The sequence below is a fragment of the Notamacropus eugenii genome, chromosome 3 (genome assembly GCF_028372415.1).
Source record: "Notamacropus eugenii isolate mMacEug1 chromosome 3, mMacEug1.pri_v2, whole genome shotgun sequence".
Lineage (NCBI taxonomy): Eukaryota > Metazoa > Chordata > Mammalia > Diprotodontia > Macropodidae > Notamacropus > Notamacropus eugenii.
This window is the reverse complement of record NC_092874.1, coordinates 282,018,231-282,039,069: the sequence shown is the minus strand read 5'-3', so window position 1 is coordinate 282,039,069 and position 20,839 is coordinate 282,018,231. Positions and strand designations below refer to the sequence as shown.

At 38.2% G+C, this 20,839-nt stretch overlaps 1 protein-coding gene across 2 annotated transcripts in view; it reads left to right on the top strand.

Annotated features, from left to right (window-relative positions):
* Positions 1-20,839, top strand: part of ANKS1B (ankyrin repeat and sterile alpha motif domain containing 1B) — a 1,189,006-nt gene that overhangs the window by 751,792 nt on the left and 416,375 nt on the right. For both annotated transcript variants that reach the window (XM_072655667.1, XM_072655669.1), the window contains one exon: positions 6,475-6,573. In XM_072655667.1, the coding sequence (XP_072511768.1) occupies positions 6,475-6,573 (99 nt within the window). The remainder of the gene's footprint in view (positions 1-6,474; positions 6,574-20,839) is intronic.

The window sequence follows — 20,839 nt, the reverse complement described above, 5'->3', positions numbered from 1 at the left end:
TCCCACAGCTGAAAAAAAATTGAAAGACAAACTGCATTTAGATATATAAGCTCTGCTGTTTGTTGACATTCCTTTCTAATCAGTTCAACAAACATTTAGAGTCATTACCTTGAGAAAGGCAACAGGAAAAGTTACATTCATTTTTACTATACCTTTTAATAATGAGAACTAGTATTGACATGCTGCTTTAAGATTGACAAAGAAATATACCAAAATTGTCAGTCATTGACTCAAAACAGTTTTGTGGGATTTCATATTAAAGTTGTCATTCTCCCCTTTACTGAGACGTGAAGACTGAGGCACAGAGTGGTTCCCAAAGCAGGATTGTCACCCAACACTCTTTCCAGTGTGCCACATTAGCTCTCAGATAGATACAAATGCATACAAATGAAGTTGTAGCTAGGGACATTTATATATATATGTAAATGTAAGGGAGGAAGGAGACAGGGAGAGAATGAGAGAAAGAAGGAAGGAGTTAAAGGAGTTAGGGAAAGAGGGAGGAAGAGAAGGAGGGAGAGAGAGAGAGAGAGAGAGAGAGAGAGAGAGAGAGAGAGAGAGAGAGAGAGAGAGAAACATAAATAGGAATGATAAAGCTTGCAATAGAGACAGAGACAAAGAGAGACAGAGATAGAAACAGAAGAAACTATATTGGTTCTAAGGTTCATGATATTTTCAACTGTAAGTATCTAATGCTTCAAGTCACAGCACCAAGACACACCATGTGACCATTTGCCCACTCCCCATGGAGGGGGATAAATTGTTAGGGCAAGAGGAACGCATTCAGTTCAACATTTGCCTAAATTAAACATATATTTGTGAAATTATAACAACCAAGCTTGACCCCCCAAAAAAGAAAACTTCTTAGCAAAGGTAAGGGACTATAGATTTGGAATATCGAATACAATTTCAAACATTTTCAACGTTTTTGTTGAACAGTTTTCACTTTTTCTTATTTATTCTATGTTATTAGAAATGGCCCTCTGAGAGAGAGATGGGATGTTTTATCATAGGGAAATATAAAATGTGATTCAAAAATCCATTAAAATGAGTCTTCAATGTAGTTATGAATGTAGGTATCAGTCTCCAGAACTTAAAAAGACATATGGCCCTTACAAAAACAAAAACATCTCACTGGATCAGAAAAGGCAGGTGGAAAAGAGGGTCATATTTTCAGTCTAAGTTTAGTGTGAGTTGAAACAAGTGGAGAAGGAAATGACAAACCACTCCAGAGTGTTTGCCAAGAAAATCCCAAATGAGGTCTCGAAGAGCAGGACGTGACTGAAAAACTGAGTTGAAACAAGAGATTCTTAGAAGAAGTGATTTGATACATCTCCTGGTTTTTTGTGTAGGGAAAGCAAGCAATAACTAATTAGTAAGTTACAGGTGGGGAGTTCTGAAAAACAGCTCCAAAGGATGGCTAAGAAGCCCAACCACAGGAAGGAGAACGTTAGGGACAGGAATTCCCTGCAGATTATCCCTACAGAATTTGCTATTGCACAGAGGCAGTGTGGTGTAATGAGAAGAGTCCATGAACCTGGAGGGAGGAGCCCTGGTTCAAATCTTTTTCTAGCACTTACTAGTTGGATGTGCCAGACCAGGGATGGGGAACCTGTGGCCTCGAGACCTCATGTGTCCCTCTAGGTCCTCAAGTGCAGCCCTTTGACTGAACAGAACACATCTGAAGTTGAGGCCACAGGTTCTCCACCCCTGTGCCAAACCATATAATTTAACCTCCCTGAGCCTCAACTGCCTCCTCTGAAAAGTAAGAATAAAAAATTCCAACCTCACAAAATAGTGAGGAAATTACTTTATAAAACCTAAAAGGGCTATATAATTATGTTATTATGTACAAGCAAATATCAAATGCCTTAGCTTTGAAATCTTTCCCTGTCCTCATTGACATGAACGTGTTAATGTTTGCTCTGTGATTGTTTCCAATTTATCCCATATTTATTTTGTTTGTACATAGTTATCTACATATTGCCTCTCCTCCCCCATTAGATTATGAGGATGTAGAGGGCAGGGAGTATTTTTTGCTTTTCTTGGAATCTCTAACTAGGCAAAATGCCTAGCACATAGTAGGTACTTAATAAATTATTTTCGATTTGACTTGTTTCATATAATTAGGGTCCCTGTTTGAGCCATCAAGTATTTAGATATTGCTCTGAATAAGTGTCTTCTCATCTAAACTTGTGATTTCACTTATGTGAGACTAATATGGAAATGTATAACCAGATGTGGAAACTCTCATCACTCATGCAAAGAAGCATGTTATTTCACTATAATATACTAAATGATAGCACTTTATTGTAGGTCCTATATCACAGAATCATGAAGGAAAATATTTGGAAATGTGCTTGAGACCACTCATACGTATTCCAGAGATGGATTGTTAAATTTTCATTGTGACCGTTTATACCTTGGAAATTGGCAAATGCTGTCAGGGCTTGATTTGCTGTTTTGTTGATTGTTTGAGCTTAAGGAAGTAATGGTTTAAATGGTTTCAAGTGTTAATGGTACATATTAAACTTAAAAATGTATTATGGGTATTTTTTTCAGAACCAATTGCTAAACATTAATAATCACACCTCTGGAAATATCATAGGATGAACTACAAAGATTTTTTTTAAACTGGGATATATTTAAAAGTCTCTCTCGCATTGAGGCTTCAGTCAAAAAGCTAAAAGTATTGACCAAACAAAATAAATTGAAAAAATTTTAGATGAAATTATTTTTAAAACTTTTTAATAAAGCTTTAAAAATTTAACCCCAGTTTTTTTAAATTTACTTTAGAATCTGAGAATTTCAAAGCTAGAGGGGACCACAAACATCATATAGTTGTGCTCACTCTTTTTATGAGTAAGGAAACTGAATCCCATATTATTGCAATTAAATGTTTCCATCAGTACCTTCCATTGTGAATAGACCTAGTTCTAACACTACACTCCAAAATCTTTCACTCATTTTTTTGAAAATCAAGGTTGATAAATGTATTCATTCTCTGCTGGGAAATTGACCCTGAGAAGAAGATAGTATGCCTTATATTAACTATTGACTTTTTAACACCCTCTATAAATACATCTAGGCTTCCTACCATAATCCTCCAAAGAAGCATTGAAAGGTGACTCTCTCAGTTATTCCAGTACTATCTATGAAAAGAAGCCAAGTAGCCTTGGCCAAAAACACTTCAGGCTGTGAATACTGAAATCTACACTTTCAGAGGCTCTTGAGAACAAGGTGACAGGCAATGCAATCTGCCGGATGCTAATTGGGTCTATTCTTTATGTCTCTGACAAATTAGCAGCCAAGATACTTGACCCTCTTTTCTCAACTAGCATGGTTTATTAGGTGCCAGAAATATGGACTCATAGATTAGTGGAACTGAAGTAAACCTCAGTGGTCTTAGGATCTTTGCCCAACCCTCTAACCAAGGCATGAATCCTTATCAAACTAGTGTTCATCCAACCCTTGTCTGAATATATCCAGTAATGACAAACTCACTGTCCAGCAAGGCAGTCCATTTCATTTCATAGTATCATAGAACCTATAGATCAAGGAGCCAAAATTAATTCAGAAACTATATAGCCCAGCCTCCTCATTTTGCACATCAGGAAACTGAAGCCTTTGGTTGTTACATGACTTATTCAAGTTCACACAGATAACAGTAGTACTAGTGGGAATAATCATAATAATAGCTATTGTTTACAAATTATTTCTATACAAAATCTTGAAGTGTTTGCAAAGTGCTTTACATATCTCATTGGATCTTCATAACAACCCTTGGAGGTGGGTATTTTATTATTACTATTATTATCACCCCCATTTTACAGATAAGGAAACTAAGGCAAAATGAGGTTAAGTGATTTGCCCACAGTCACCCAGCCAGTAAATATCTGAGGTAGGATTTGAACACAGGTCTTCCCGACTCCAAATGCAACACTATATTCACAGAAGTAATTACCTGCCTAGTAAGCCTTAGAAGCAAAATTTAAATCTAGGTCTTCTCACTCCAGAGACAGAGCTTTTTCCAGATCCTACCTTTTGTTGAACAAAAGTTTTCTTTCTGTAATATTTACTCATTATTCTTTCATTAACTTCTATCCATTAATCCTAAGGTTGCTAGCTGGTGCAACAAATAGAGCAAAAGACTTAGAGTTGGAAAGATATGAGTTTGAATCCTGTCCTAGACACTGGCTAGCTATATGACCTTGGACAAGTCACTTCATTTCTCCAATCCGCAGCTTCATCTTCTATAAAATGGGGGCATAATGGCACTTAATTTATGTTAACACGAGATAAAATATGTACTTTGCAAACCTTAAAGTGCTATTGTTATGATTATTAGTTCTTCCTTCTAGGGTCAAGCAACTAAATCTAATCAGTCTTCCATAAGACAGTTCTTCCAATATTTGAAGACATCCTTCATAGCTCCCCTGTCTTCTCTAGGATAAATATTCCTCATGCCAGCAACTAGCTTTAATGTGCCCTCCCTTTCCTCTAGATACTCTTCAGCTTTTCAATATCTTCCCGGAATGGTACAATCCTGAATTGTAATGAACAGAAGCAGAGGTACATACTTGAAGTCAACCCTAATGCATGTTAGTAGCATAAAAACAACTGGCGATACACAGACAATATACAAGGACTCTTGTATTATTTGGTTTCATGGGTTACCCAGTTCTTAGCCATCCATTACAGTGCCTGAGAGGCAGAAGTGGTAGGAACATAGGTGAAAGGTAGTTTGAAGAAGACCACCCCTACTTAGAAGGACAGGATAAGTCTGAGGGGGCAACTTCAATTAGAGGAAGCACTGTTTTATATTCAGGCGAGCAAAAGAAGCCTTAATAAAAGCATCAACCTAAAGTAAGAAGACTACAAAGATTATTTGAATGAATGAGGAAAAGAAGGGAAGGGAAGAAGAGGGGAGGGAAAAGGGAAGGGGAAGGGAGGGAAAGGAGAAGGGGAAGGGGAAGGGAGGGGAGGGGAGGGAAGAGGAGGCTGTGGCCTGAAGTGATGAACAGTTGGGTATCCCCTTCTGATGGAATTGGCTTGGGACTGTGATAGAGCCCTCCTCAGCAACCCACCATCATGCTGTGTTTACCATGAGACATAGTATTTATAAAGTGTTTTAAAGTTTACAGCATACTTACATCTAATATCCCATTAGAGTAGAGTAGATAAGAGTAGAAAAGGCTTAGGGGAATTTTTTTTTTTTTTTTTTTGCTGCAGGGGCTACAATCAGAGGTTCATCAGTCTTTCTGCTTCTTTCTGCCTGTCCCACCCCTCATTCTTATATAGAAAGAGTTCCAATCTGGCCAGAGAACAAAAATAAAGAGATATAGTGGAAAGAACCATGAGACCCAGGTTCAAATTCCACCTTTGTGTAATGATATGTGAGTTATTTAACTTCCCTGGACTTGATTTTCCTCTTCTATAAAATAAGGGGATTGGAGTTGTTGACTCATGAGATTTCTTCTAACTGCAAATCCACAGTCCCAACTGAAAAGGTCTTATATTTACTTTATTCTGTATATATTCATATGTGTATATACTGTATCCTTTTATAGAATGTAAATTCCTTGAGAATAAGGATGATGTCATTTCTGTCCTTGTCTTCTCGGGGCCTGATCCAGTTCCTAACACATAGTAGGAAGTTAATCGGATGATTATTCTTCGATCAATTGATGTAGTCTGACCAGATCAGACAAGGGTGGGGAATCTGTAGCCTTGAGACAATATGTGGCCTAGATCCTCAAGTGTGGCCTTTTTAACTGAATCCAAACTTCACAGAACAAATTCCCTTAATAAAAGGATTTGTTCTGTAAAACTTGGACTCAGTCAGAAGGCTGCACCCAAGAACCTAGCAGGCCACCTGTGGCCTTGAGGCTGGTTCCTTATCCCTGGTAGTATCTTTTCTTATTCTTCATACCATACTGCTCTTTATATATCCCAGGAATCTAATAGCTTTTTGGCAGCTACACAATGGAAGCTCTGTAATTTAATAAAAGGTGATGAAAATTTTTATTTATTTTTTATCTGTTTTTTTGCTCATTCATGTTGATTGATTAATTTCTTCATTTGTCAAATAATAGAATTAGTCTCAGTGTTCCATCCCCAGCTTACCTAGCTCATTTTGAAAAATAATTAAACTCTCTCACAACTATATAAAGTATACTTCTTACTAATTACTTCTTCTGTGACTGAAGATAGTCTTAGCAACTTGTGCCTCTGTTGCTTTTACAACAACTTTTCAATGTTTTTATATGTTGCAGTTGTTTTATAAACATTGATGTCATCCTAATAACTACTTTCCCCCTCAAAGAAGCCTCTCTTATTTCAAAGGAAATAGACAAAACAAACTCAAGAGAATCCCCATTGCTTCAGGTGTTACGGTTGGGGGAGAGTATTGGATTTTGAAGTCAGGGGCCCTCAGTTCCAATTCTAGCTTGAACCACCTGTCTGCTTCAATTTCAGGGAAGCAATGTGATGGAAGATCAGGATTTGTTGGAAATTGGTATCCTTAATTCTGGACACAGACAAAGAATTCTGCAGGCGATCCAGCTCCTTCCAAAGGTAAGATGGATTTCATTATGCAAATGTCAACCATGGTATATGCCTTTTGAACTAAATTTCCAATGGTTACAAGTAGTTTCATATCTACAGAGAAAAAATTCCTATAAAAACCACTTCCCAAAAGAGCAAATGATAAATGGCACTCTATTGTGCTGCAAGGGTCAATATAGTTTTTGTAAGCTTACACTTGGAAACCAGTTTAGCCCACTTCCCATGTGTACCTAACCTGCTAGCTGGTATGTAGAATGCTAGCTGATGAATGACTACCATCCCTTGAAGTACAGATTCAAAGGTTTTTTTTAACTTTTAAATTAGCAAATGAATTTTCTCTCCTCATCTTCCCTGCTCTTTGAGAAAGAAAGGAAGGAAGGAAGAAGGAAGGAAGGAAGGAAGGAAGGAAGGAAGGAAGGAAGGAAGGAAGGAAGGAAGGAAGGAAGGAAGGAAGGAAGGAAAGAAGGAAGGAAGGAAGGAAGGAAGGAAGGAAGGAAGGAAGGAAGGAAGGAAGGAAGGAAGGAAAGAAGGAAGGAAGGAAGGAAGGAAGGAAGGAAGGAAGGAAGGAAGGAAGGAAGGAAGGAAGGAAAGAAGGAAGGAAGGAAGGAAGGAAAAAAGGAAGGAAGGAAGGAAGGGACCAAAATTCTTACAACAAATTTGTATAGTTAAGGAAACCAAATTCCTGCATTGATCATTTCAAACAAAAATTGTGTCATTTTGCCCTCTAAGTCTATCACTGCTCTATTAGAGGGTGGGCAGAATATTTCATCATGGATTTTCTGGCATCATGGTTGATCATTATATTAATCAAAGTTCTGAAGGTTTTCCAAGTTGTTTCTGTTTCTGTTATTGTTATTGGTGAAATTGACCTGGTTCTGGTCACTTCACTCTGCATTGTTCATACAGTCTTCTGAGGTTTCTCTGGAAACTTCTCTTTTCAACAATTGGCTTTTGCAGTACAGCATCTGAGTTTTCTGATATGAACCAAACTTGATTATTGTGACTTCAGTCATGATGGTAGGATTCTCTGATGATAACAACACAGCATTATCTTGCCCTATCTGGCTTTAGGGATGTATATTGAGACACATGATGCCATCATAGGGACTCTCCTGCAAGCTTCAGTAATGTCCATGATTAACCTAAATTATACCAGATGAAATATGTCTGGCAGCTCTCATGATTGCTCATTCTACACTGGGGTATGGACAGGAGGAGGGAGGACTGGGGGCAGCTACTAACAGACAGCTCACAAGTCCTGTTCCTTGAGTACACACACCATCTCCTCCCTTCCTCCACTGCAAGTCTTTTGGCTCCGTGCACACACCCTCCAAGCGCATCTATTCTCTGTCTCTACCTCAGGCCACTCTCCTTTACATATTGAACATCTTTCGTATTCTCAGACTTCTCGTTACTGATGGAGCAGAGCCATATAGAACACTTTCTGCACTCAGGGCAACATGTACCTGGAGCAAGGAATGTGATATGTTCCCTCAAATGTGCTGCTGGGGAGTTCACCGTAGGAGGCTGGGCAAGCAGAGAAGGGTTCGTCTGTGGAGCAGATGTCAAGGGAAAGAAGCAGACCATCTGGTAGCTTCTTATTTTAACAAATTATTCTTGCTAACTAGGTGCTAAGCTCAGGCAGTTTGACAGTGCTGATGGCCTCCAAGTGCTGTCAGCAAACTTGAGATGCTTGTGCTCCAGGAAGAGGTTCCTATTGCCTCCTCATAAATGCAGCTCAAAATCCTGGAACCCACTTGGGCAGACTCAGTATTCCTGACCTCTATACTTATACCTTATGTACTCTACTACTTTGCCAAAAGCCACTTCTGTACACATTCAAATGACCCTTTCTTCTTTTTTAAATCATCAAATATTTCTTTTTCTCATTCCTACTGCCATTGAAAAAATATCAAATTAAATCCAAACCATTTTAACAAGCATGCATAATTGGTAAAACAAACAAACAAACAAACAAATTACTATGTTGGCCATGTCTAAAAAATTGTCTCATCCTAAATCTAGTCCCTAACTTCTCTGTCGGGGGTAATTAGTATATTTATCATCATAACTCTGATCAGTATTCATAAGTCTTTCAAAATTGTCTGGTCTTACAGTACAACAATTACCTCTTTTGAAAATTAAATGGTTTTAATTATCAGGCATTTTTTTCACCCCAACTTCCTCCCACTGGAAAAAAAATCAAATAAAATCATAACTGTTTTAACAAATATGTATAGTCAAGAAAAACAATTTACTACACTGGCCATGTCAAAAAATTGCATCTCATCCTAAATCTAGCCCCTAACTGCTCTGTCGGGGGGGGGGGGGGAGGTAATTAGCATGTTTTATCATCATTGCTCTGATCAGCATTCTTAAGTCATTCTAAACTGGCCACTTTTGCAAAATAATCATTGCTTATTTTTTAAATTAAATTCTTTGAATTGCCAAGCATTTTTTGGTCACTTTAATTCCCATTAGAAAAATCAAATAAAATCATAGCTGTTTTTAACAGACATGCATAGTCAAGAAAGACAAATTCCCACATTGGCTGTATCTTAAAATGTGTCTCATTCTACATATTTAGTTCTCACCTCCTGTCTCAAGAAAGGTAGCCTGCTTTAGCATTATTCTTCTGATCAGAGTTCATAAGCATTTTGAAATTGTCTCACAATACAACCATTGCCTCTTCCTTTCATGGCCTGGTGATCACTCTATCCAGGCTAGTTTCCACCTATCTCAAAGCCACATACATCAGCCTCACGCCTACTTCCTGAGTTGACTAAAAATCTTTTCTTCCTTCTCATAGAGTTATGCCCTAGAGTTGAGGAGTGCCCAAGTAAGTTTCTCATGCAAGCAACAGTAGCTGTGCCTTTCTTTCATTGGAACTGCCAAGCAGTGAGGAAAGAGTAGAAGGACCCCTGGGCCTTGCTCTTCACCCTGCAGTTGAACTTCCTTATGTGTTTTGTTATCCCCAAAGAGACCTTGAGCTTCTTGAGAGCAGGGACAATCTCCCTTTTTCTTTGTGTATCCCCAGAGTTAAGCACAGGGCTTGGCACACAATAAGCACTTAACAAATGCTTCTTTTTTATATCTATTCATTCTGACCATGGGACTACTGTTTGAATGAGCTGCCTTTGATTTTTGTGGTTCCAAAGATTTGTGTTCTAATATCTCCAGATAATCCAGTGATTTCAGAATAATATAAATTTCATTTTCTTTGAAGAATATCTATTAACAAAATATAGCCATGTAACAAGTAGGTCCTGAGAAGTCTCAGAAATAGAAACACCACTCTGAAATAAATAAAATAAAAACAGAAGGACCAATGGTCAAAAACAGAGCAATTAACATTTTTTCTTTGCCATTAGCTTTAAAACTTTATTTCTGAATAAATCCCTTGATAGTCTCCAAGTTAGGCTACAATTTAAGATAGAACAGGTTCTCAGCCCTATGCTGTTTAACATTTTCATCAATTCCTCGGCTAAAGGCAGAGATGGCATGCTCATCAGATTTGAAGATGACAAAAAATGAGAGGCAGAGCTATCACACTGTATGACAATCAGGAAACAAAAAAGACCTTAACAGACTAGAACACTGAATTAAACTGAATTAGATGGAATTAATAGGGATGAAGCTAAAAGTTTTTACTTGGTTCAAGATATTAAACTTCACAAGGAGATGGAGATAGAGGGCATGGTTAAAAAGAAGCTTGTCTGAAAATGATCTGGCAGTCAAAGTGAACTGCAACCTTAATATGAGTTAGCTCAACAGCCAAAATGACTTTTCAAGAGGGAGAACCTCCTTGAAAGAACTGCCTCAAAATAGAGTGGACTGATTGCCTCAGAACTTGGTGGATTCTACCTCATTACTTTAAGCAAAGGCTGGATGACCATACTTCTTGGGTGTGTTGTAGGTAGTGTTTTTTTTCAGGTAGAGACTGAACTAGATAGTCAATGATGTCCTTTCCTACTCTGAAATTCTGTGATTCAGTGATTGAGTCATTGTGAACATCTTTGACTGGCATGATCCCCCATCTGGTTTTCCTGTAGACCAGTGATGTCAAACTCACATAGAAACTGAGTCCACTAGACTGTACATAAAGATCTCTTTTAGACTCATATTGACTTAGAAATCCATACATTAACATTCTCTATGTTCTATTGTTTTTTTATTTGTTTTGTTGAATATTTCCCACTTATATTTTAATCTGACTGAATCTGCATGCAAGAGTATTGTGGACAATGTAAACCACAGATCTCATATTTGACCCCTATGCTGTAGACAGTCACAACTGGCTGTGAAGGATACATAGAAAAAAAGTGTTGCTGACCCAGCGCCCTATAGGCAAAAACTTTTAGGCCTGCTCATGGTAACCATACATATTCTGACAAACAGGATCAGACTCTTCCTTTTGCTTAACTAAGTACTTGGCTCATCCAGGTACTGACTGAACTATCACTACTCCCTATAGTTATTGAGGTAGAGAGTTTCTCTCTCTTCTCTTCTCTCTCTCTTTCTTCCTCCTTCCCTCCCTTACTCCCTCCCTCCTTTTATTCCTCCCTACCTCTCTCCCCTCCCTCTATCTCTCCCTTTCTCTCTCCCCTTTTTCTCAAGAATTCAAACTAAACTCATAAGCCCAAAGATGGGACTTACCCTCCAACATTTGCTGTGACTCTTGACCAGAGAAAAAGAAATGAAGGAAAAACGCCATATGGATTGACTTATGCCTTGACTTAATCTGACTTTATATGACTTGACTCTACTTCCCACTTTACTTACCCCCATTTCAGGGTTGTCAGGAACCATAGAAAACTCAGAGACTGATGAACAAACTAAATTCCTACAGATATCAGTTCATATTTGTTTCTCATAATCAAATGTACACAGTATATTCAATACATCTTTGAAGCATTAAACAGTATTAATTTTCCCACAAGGATAAGAAAAATAATGAATATTTTTAAGAATGAGGGGATAGGCACTGGGGTCATGATTTCATTGGTACAGGGATCACCCAGCGAGGAAATTCTCCCTACCAAGGCTTGGAGCAAATATCCTGCAAAGTACAGTCTTGTTACCTATGGCAGAGGGATCAAACACTCAGCCAATGCAGCAGGTAACACTCTCAGAACAGTAGAAGCAGATTAAAATGTAATGGGGAAAAAAATAAAATGTAATTGGGAAATATTTAGCAAAATACATAAAAATACAATGGAATATAGCTAATGTTAACATGTGGTTTTCTAAATCAATATACCTCTATTCTTTAGATGAGTTTCACACCACTGGTCTAGAGTAGGGACAGATTAGATGACCTGCCATAAGTAATAGAGTCAGTGTGTGCCAGTCAGGACCTGAAACCAGGTGTTCCTGACTCTAAGGCCAGCTCTCTCTCAACCATGGTATGATACCTCTCTTCTTGAAACTATTAAAAAACATACAAGGTTGCTCTCCCACCTCTGAACTTTTGCTTCCTCCATTTATTTTGTCTGGAATGTACTTCTTTTAATCTCCAGTTATCAAAGTCCTGCCCATTCTTCAAGACCTAGTACAAATTCCAGTTCCTTTAGATCCCCTTCCCACACCTCAAATATCTCAGGATATCTTCCTTAAATCCACAAAGAACCTAATATCTTTCTTGTGAAACATATAAATGTTTGCATGTATTTTTTCTGTCCCTAGAAAGTGAGGTCCCTTAGGGTGGTTGTGGTATAAATGGAGAGAAAGGGATAGATAGGAGAGATGGTGTGGTTGTAAAATCAATAAGATTTAGAACTAATTGGATTGGGGGGGGGCGGTGATGGAGAGTGAGAGTGAAGCATTGACAATGACTCCAAGGTTGTAGACTTGGGTGACTGGAAGGATAGTAGTTCCCTCACCAGAAACAGGAAGGTAAGGAAGAATGATCTTTAGCAGAAGGAAAATGAATTTTGTTTTGGACGTGTTGAGTTTGAGGCATCTATGGGACCTTTAGGTTGAAATGTTTACTAGGCATGTGGTGATATGATACTGAAACTTAGGAAAAGAGAGACCAGAGCAGGATATTAAAAGTTTTTACTTGAGTTCAAGAAATTAAATTTCACAAGGAGATGGAGGTAGAGGCATGGTTAAAAAGAAGCTTGTCTGAAAATGAAATTATAGAAATTATAATTGAAGTGTTAGAGAGGGAGAGAGAAAGTGGAAGGGTAGAGGGGGTAAGGAGGGGAATGGAGAGGAAAGAGAAGGAAAATAGGAGAGTAGGTGAGAGGAAAGGGAAAAGTGATGGAAAGGAAAAGGAAGATAAGAAAGAAGAAAGAAAGAAGTAAAAAGAAAAGTGGAAAGAAAGGAGAAGAGAAGGGAAGAGAAGAGAAGAGAAGAGAAGAGAAGAGAAGAGAAGAGAAGAGAAGAGAAGTCTTAGTCTTTGGCCTTAAGATGAAGTCATATTTGGGCAAGTGGTTGTACAGATGATGAACAAAGAAGACCAAGAACAATGGGCCAGATAAGTAGAAGAGGCATGAAAGGGAAGATTCACAAAAACCCAGCAAAGAGTAAATGTTCAAGAAGATAGAGCAATCATTGTATTCAGGTGCTTCAAAGAAGTCAAGAGGCATGAAGATAAGAAGAGACCAATGAATTTTTTGGTTGAGCGATCATTGGTCCCAAGGTAGTATTGGAGAGGGAAGTTTCAGTTGAATGATGAGTTCGGAATACATATTATGTGGAGCTGAGAAATGAGTGAGAGGAGAGGAAGTGAGAACAGCTGATGTAGACAATAGGATCTGGGTTATGAAAATAGGGAGAAAAAAACAGTACCTTGAAGGGGAATGTAGGGTAAAATGAAGGATCTTTTTTATAATGGGAAGATTTAAGTAAGTTGAAAGGAATCAAGGAAGTAGCCAGACAAAGAGAGCTGAAAAATCAGGGAGAGAGGGGTGATCAAAGGGACACTCTCCTAGATGAAATGAGAGGGAATGGAATCAGTTATAGAAGAAAGGTTAGTGTTGACAAGGAGGAGAACTCCCTCATCTTATGAGACTAATATAAAAGAATAGAGTTTGAAAAATGGTGTTGGATTGTTTATAAGTGTGCAAGTGGAAAGAATGATGGAGAACCTCAATCAAGGTCAGGGGAGGATGATTTGAGGTCTTCCCCTGAGAGGGACAGATCTAGGTGGCTTGAAGAAAAGAAGACCAAGTTTGGAACAGCTTATGTGGGGAGTGTGATAAATCCATCAGGAAAGAATAAAGGGATCACCATGCGGTGGTGAGGACGCAACTGAGATTGGTGTTTCTAGAGGAGTCAACCCCCATGGTTACATGATTCCCCCAGTGGTGTTCACCAACATGGAAGCATGAACAGAGAAGGTAGATGGTGGGAGGAATCAAAGACTGAGGTATGGTAAGGAGGAAGAGCAATGACAATGAAGCAAGGCATTTGAGATTCAAGGATGATCTAAAACTAAGACCCCAAATGGTAGGGTGTTAGACTTTAGTAAGTGTTTGTGTCAGAGTTAAAAGTAGAACTTCTACAGATCTTTGTGTTTCTTAGTCTTATGCTTTTTCCATTCTGCCAAGTCAGAGGAAGGAGGGATGGAGGTGGAGTTAATGAGGGTAAAAAGCTATAATTAAAAGATAATGTAGGTAAAAAGCTTTGCAAATTCCAAAACTATGTACATGTCAGTTACTACTATTTTCTACTTCATGGTACTTTTTAAGGAGCAAACGAAAAAGGTAAGTGAAGCACTTTGTATCCATAAAGCGTAATATAAATACAAGCTATTCCAAAATTATTATTTTTCCTAATATATTAAGGATCTGTATTTCCTTGGTGCTAGAAGTGCCAGTATTTTTATTTCCTCTGCTGTAATAGATTGTATAATATCAATAATAATTCTTGAAGATTTGTGTGAGGCTCAGAACCTAAAGAGATTTGCCCATGGCAAATGAATCAGCTTGTATTTGTTCAGTACTTACCCTGTGCTCAACATTGTTCTAAGTGCTAGGGAACAAAACAAAACAGCCCCTGACCTCAAGGAACTTATATTCTATCAAGGGCAATAACCTCTACACTTAGAAATAGATATTATATACATATATACACATATATGTTATACACACACAAGTGTGTGTGTGTGTGTGTGTGTGTGTGTGTGTGTGTGTGTGTAAAATAAGGTTACTTGAAGGGCTAAGTGCTAAAAACTGGAGGTGAGTAAGGTGCTGGAAAATGTCACCTGTAGGATGTGGTGCTTAATCTGGGCATTGAAGAAGACTAGGTATTCTAAAGACAGCCCTGATGAGAGAATGAGTTCCAGGTATGAGGGTTTGTGCAAATTGGAGCAATTGTTCAAAGTCATGGCGATGGGAAATAGAATGTGATTGATTTGTGGGAAAGAACAAGAAATCCAGTTTGGCTGGACCATAGAGTTCAGGAAGGAGAATAATGTGGAACAAGCCTGGAAAGGTTTTAAACTTCAAACCATTTAAATGCCAGGTTAGCCTAGATACAATACAGAATGTCTAAGGAGTTATTGGGTGAGCAGTGATATGAAGGCGTCTAGGTGGCACAATACATAGAGCACTGGGCCTGGAGTCAGGAAGATCCATCTTTCTGAGTTCGAATCTGACCTCAGATACTTACTAACTGGACAAGTTACTAGACTCTGTTTGTCTCAGTTCTCTCATCTGTAAAATGAACTGGAGGAGGGAACAACAAACCACTCTGCCACAAAAAAAAAGCCAGAAAGGGTCACAGAGTCAGACATGCCTGAAACGACTAAACAGCAACTGATATGGTATGATTCATGCTTTAGGGAAATCTCTTTAGCAGCATTGTGAAAGACAGATTGGTGAGGGGCCAGACTTAAGGCAAGAAGACAAATTAGGAGGCTAATGGTCTATAAGAGGTGGTAGGGACCTGAACTAAGGTAGTTATGGTAAGTGCAGATGGAATGTGGATGGGAGAGATGTTGTAGATGCATAATAGACAACTCTTGGGTTTGTGAGGTGAGAAAAAGTCACTCAGCTAATGAAGTGTAACAGGTGGGACTTGAACCCATATCTTCTTGACTCTAATTCCAATCTTTTTCCTGCTATACTATTCTGGCTGTCATCACTAATACTAGGGGCAAAAGCTATTTTACATTCTGGGAAGTCTAAACAATGTTAAAATAGAATGAATGAAAGTTTCAATTATGTCTCCCTAATGGAAAACAGTACAGTGGGAACAATATGGAATTAAGTCAAAATCAAAAGACTGATGCAGTGCTGCCAGACATATGCAAAAGTATATGAGGAATATATAAAAATATGAAAAACTGTTCCTCAAATAGACTAACCTGGCTATTCTGATGCTGAACATGATGATTGCCTTCCTTCCTCAATAAGGAAGTCCATCCTCAGGTGGTTAATGATATGGCTTTATTACCACTGAATCCATTTGTACTCCATCTCACTTCCCAGACTAGGACACAGATGAAATGAATCTTCTTTTTTATGCCATTTGGAGCCTTAGATCATTTATGCTCATTATCTTTCAAAAGAAATAATTCTTTCACTGCTACTCACAATCCATTAATTCACATATCATATTCAATATTTGGAAATTGGTAAAAGCATTCATCAAGGACCATAGGCAGGTAATTTGGGATATTTATTTCAACATTGATAGACTATCATGCTGGAATACTTGCTTGACACTGCATTTCCCTTTAAATATGGGATCCAAAGAGTTGGGGGTCCTTTGGTAATTAGTGTTTCATGCAGCGTGATAGTTATAGCACTAGAAATGTTCACTTTGGGAACATCTGCAAATGGTGTTAAGGAAGTGAAAGAACTTTTGTCTACTTTTATTATAATACAATCACTATTTTTCTTGACATGTTTTCTACCATATCATTGATGTGCATGAGTATTTAGTCACTGTGAAATGAGTGAAGGAGTGAATGAATGATGGAGTGAATGAGTTAATAGGTGAATGAATGAATCGGTGAAAGAGGATATAAATAAGGAAAAGTGAATGAACGAGAAAATAAGTGAATTAGTGAATGAAAAAGTGAATTATCAGTGAAAAAATGAAGCAATGGTTGGGTGAAAGAGGGAATGAATCATTGAAGAAATGAGTGAATGATAAGTGAATGAATTGATATGAATGTGTGAATGAGTGGAAGTCAGTGGATGAATGAATAGGTGAGTGTGTGAATGAGTGAAAAAAATGGGAATAAATGGATGAGGGACTAAACAAATGAGTGAATGAATAAGTGAATGTGTGTATGAATAAGTAAGTGAATACATGTGAATGGGTGAAAGGCAATGAATGAATGAAAAGGGAAGTGAGCGAGTGATTCAAGAGGACATAGAGGAGTGAGTGAACAAATGACTGAACAAGTGAAACCGTGAATGAATGAGTAATTGAAAGTGTGAGTGTCAATGAGTGAGAGTGGATGAGTAAATGAATAAGATAAAGTGGATGAATTAATGAAGCAATGAGTAAGTGAATAAAAAGATGAATACATAAATGAATAATCTTTTCTACTGATGCTTGAATTAGGAGAAAAAATATCCTTAAATTTTCATTCACTGACCTGCCATGTTTCATTTGTCCTAAATGCTCCTATTGCTTTCTAAGGATCTAATTTGTTCCCTTTTACCCTTTTGAAGAAAGGAAATCCATGAAAGTAACAGGAGTAAATTACATATATTGTACTAGCAGAGAAATAGTGAAGTGTAGTCCAGTTTTTTTTTTCCTTTCTTTTCAGCTCAGGAGCAGTGAAATAGAGTCCAAAGGATAGAGTTAGAAGGTCAGACACTTGGGTTCTAGTCTGTGCCACATTTAGCTATGTATCTTTGTACAGGTCACTTCATTTTCATAAACCTCCATTTCCTCAGCTGCAAAATGGAAAGAGCTACATTGCTCAATCCCAATGGCTATCCCATGTTTCTGAGGCAATCCAATCATTGTGTTTTGCAGAGTAAGGAAATGATTGGTATGAGTCTATTAGCTTTGAAAGCCTTTTACAACCTGGCCCCAATCTCTCTGAGTCTCATGGTACATTACTCCCCTGATACACTCTGTCATTCAGTCAAACTGGCCTTCTTCATGTTCTGTTTTTCCATCCTCTCCCATACTTAAAGAACACTCACTCCTCACTCCATTCTCACAGAATCCCTCTCATCCTTCAATATTCAATGCAAGCATTACCTTCTCCATGAAGGTTTTTGTGTTTCCTATTTGCTTGTGCCATCCTACTCTACCTTGCATTCAGTGAGCTTCTCCTGGCATCCCATCCCACTGCTACATCTCGCTCTGAGAACTACAATTAAATAAACACCACCATGGCCTCTGGAAAGGGGGGATCAATTATATCACTTAACAGACCATAAGTCCCATTCCTTGCTACCAGTCAGTCCCCTTACTGTGTCGCTTTCTCTTATGATGTAGGTTCCTTGAGGGCAAAGATTGTCTTACTTACATATGTGCGTATTTTATGTGTATATGTGTGCATACATATATACATGTGTGTATACATATGTACATATACATAGGTACATGTGTGTGTATCTCCCCAACACTTAGCACAATATGGATTACAAAGTGAGTGTTTAAGAAATGTTATTCATTCTTTCTTTTGTATTCAAACTCTATGTGCAGTCATTTCAATCACATTCAACTCTTCACACTTCCATTAGGTTTGCAAAGCACTTTTCGTGCATGATCTTTTTCAATCCTCAGAACAACCTTGAGAGTCAGGTGATGTTGTTTACTTGTTTCGTTTGTATCTGATTCTTCATGACACCCTTAACAAAGATACTGGAGTGGTTTGGCATTTCCTTCTCCAACTCATTTGACAAATGAGGAAAACTGAAACAAATAGGGTTAAGTGACTTGCCTTGGGTCACACAGCTGATAAGTCTCTGATGCTACATTTTAAGTCAGGAAGATGAGTCTTCCTGACTCCAGGTCCAGCGCTCTGTCCACTGCACCACCTAGCTGCCCCTTCAAACTGTATATTTATTCTTTACATAGTTATATTTATACTTTGTGTCCCCCAATAGAATATAAATTTCTTGAGAGCTGATACTGTTTCATTTGTGTGTGTGTGCGTGTGTGTGTGTGTGTGTGTATCTGTTCATCTCCCATTCCTTGCACATAGTAAATGTTTGTTAATGATTGGTTCAATCCATTCCCTTATCAAGTCTTTTTTTCTGTGACCAGTCAGGACTTGGAGATGACAATCCTGGCCAAAATATGTATAGACAATTATGTATAGTTCTGAGAACTGTGTTTGAGAAGGACATCAAAAGACTAGTCATTATCTGAAAGAGCATGATGAAGATGGTCCTGGCACTAAAGCTCCTGCCATGCAAGAACCAAGTGAAGAAATTACAGGGTTTGGTTTAGAGAACAGAAGGCCTAGGGCTGATGTGATAGCTTTGTTCAGTTACTTTCAGGTCTGTTATCAGGAAGAGAGATTGGGTTTCTTCTGCTTGACCTAGAGGGGAGAACAAGCTACAGTGGGTGGAAGGTGCAGCACTAAAGATGAAGTTTTCATGTAATGAAAACCTTCCTTATTATGAGAACTGTCCAAAAGTGGAGTGGACTCTCTTGGGAAATAGTACACCTTCCCGTACCCCATCATTATATGTTTTAGAGCAAAAGACAGGTAGCTTGCACCTTTTTCATCCTGGAACTGAAGACAATTAGGCATTCTTTTCAGTGAGGGAATACTAGAGACCCATACTAAACATTAGATTTCCTCATTTAGTTTTAACTGTATCATTCCCAGACTCAGGAAATTCCATATCACCTCTGGGATCAAATATAAATGCCTGTTTAGAATTAACACACTCTTCCACTTAGCCCCAACTCACCTTTCTAGACGTACTAAACATTACTCTCCTTTATATGTTCTACAATCCACCCAGGCTGATCTCCATATCATTCCATACAAGAAATTCCATCTCCCACCTCCACACTTTTGCAGTGTCTGTCCCTCCTCTTCATCTCCACCTCTTAGAACCCCTAACTTCCTACATAATGCACACAAGGAAGACCTTTTACTTGAAGCTTTGCTGATTCCCCATTGCTTATAATTCCTTCTTCCCAAAATTGCATTCTTTCTATTTTTATATACACATATATGTGGGTTTGTGCTCATATTGGCTTAAGACATGGGATTGTTTGGTTTTCAATGTGAGCATTAACACCTCATAAATCAGCAAACACTACAAATCAGGTTTGATTTATTATTTTGATGATGGTCTAGACTCAAGGAAGTTATAGCGAAAATGTTAGTAATGTAGTTTAAATATGAAAGTGTGTCACATATATATTTTCCTCACATTTGTTCAATATTGTCCAGCTCACTATTGCACATGTGTATATATTTCTGTACCCTCTTCCCATAGCAGGTAAGTTCCCAGAGTTCCACAATTCCTCGAAAATAATAATCACTTAATAAGTGCCTAGTGATGGATTCACCAAAGGCATGGAATTAGAGGATGTCTTTAGAATCGTAGAATAACCTCAGACATCATGGAGTCTAGTCAGCATAATTCTTCCATCTAGAGGAAACAGGTCTTGTGCCACTATGCAATGTTAGAGAAGAGATTCTTCTCCACTTAAAGGTAGGACTAGCGGACTTCTGAGTTTCCTGGAAACTATGATTCAATGATTCATTCCTGAAGAAATTCTGCCACCATTAAACTAAGAGACTCTCTGTGCTTCCTTGTTAATGTATCCCACAATGTTAATATATTTTATCCTTTTGGACCTACTCCTAGTTCCTATATTTTCTCTTTAAATTTTCCCTCTTCTTACTCTTTTACTCCCTTCATCGCCATCACAGCTCTAGAGTTCAGTTTATGCATAACTAGCCCCTAATCCATATCATTGCCTTGCTTCTTGTATGCTGAATATTTGTATTTCACAAGAGGCTTCATGGTGTTCCAGAAAGAGCATGAAATTGGCAGTCAAAAGGCCTAGGTTGAAATCCCAGCTATGGCTTGGGGAAAGAAATGTCATTTCTCTGGGCCTCAGTTTCCCCTTCTGTAAAATGAGCAGGCTGGACTAGAAGGCCTCTAAGCTCTACATCAATGGTTCTTAATTTTTTGTTGTCTCGTGGATTCCATAGGCAGCCTGTTACAACCTCTGAATCATTTTTCAGAAGAATGTTTTTAAATGCATAAAGTAAAATTCATAAAATTATAAAGTAAATCAAAAGTCAGTGAAAATAAAGATGGCATATGGACTCCCTGAAATCTATGTATGGACCTTTGGTGGGGGGCAGACCATAAGC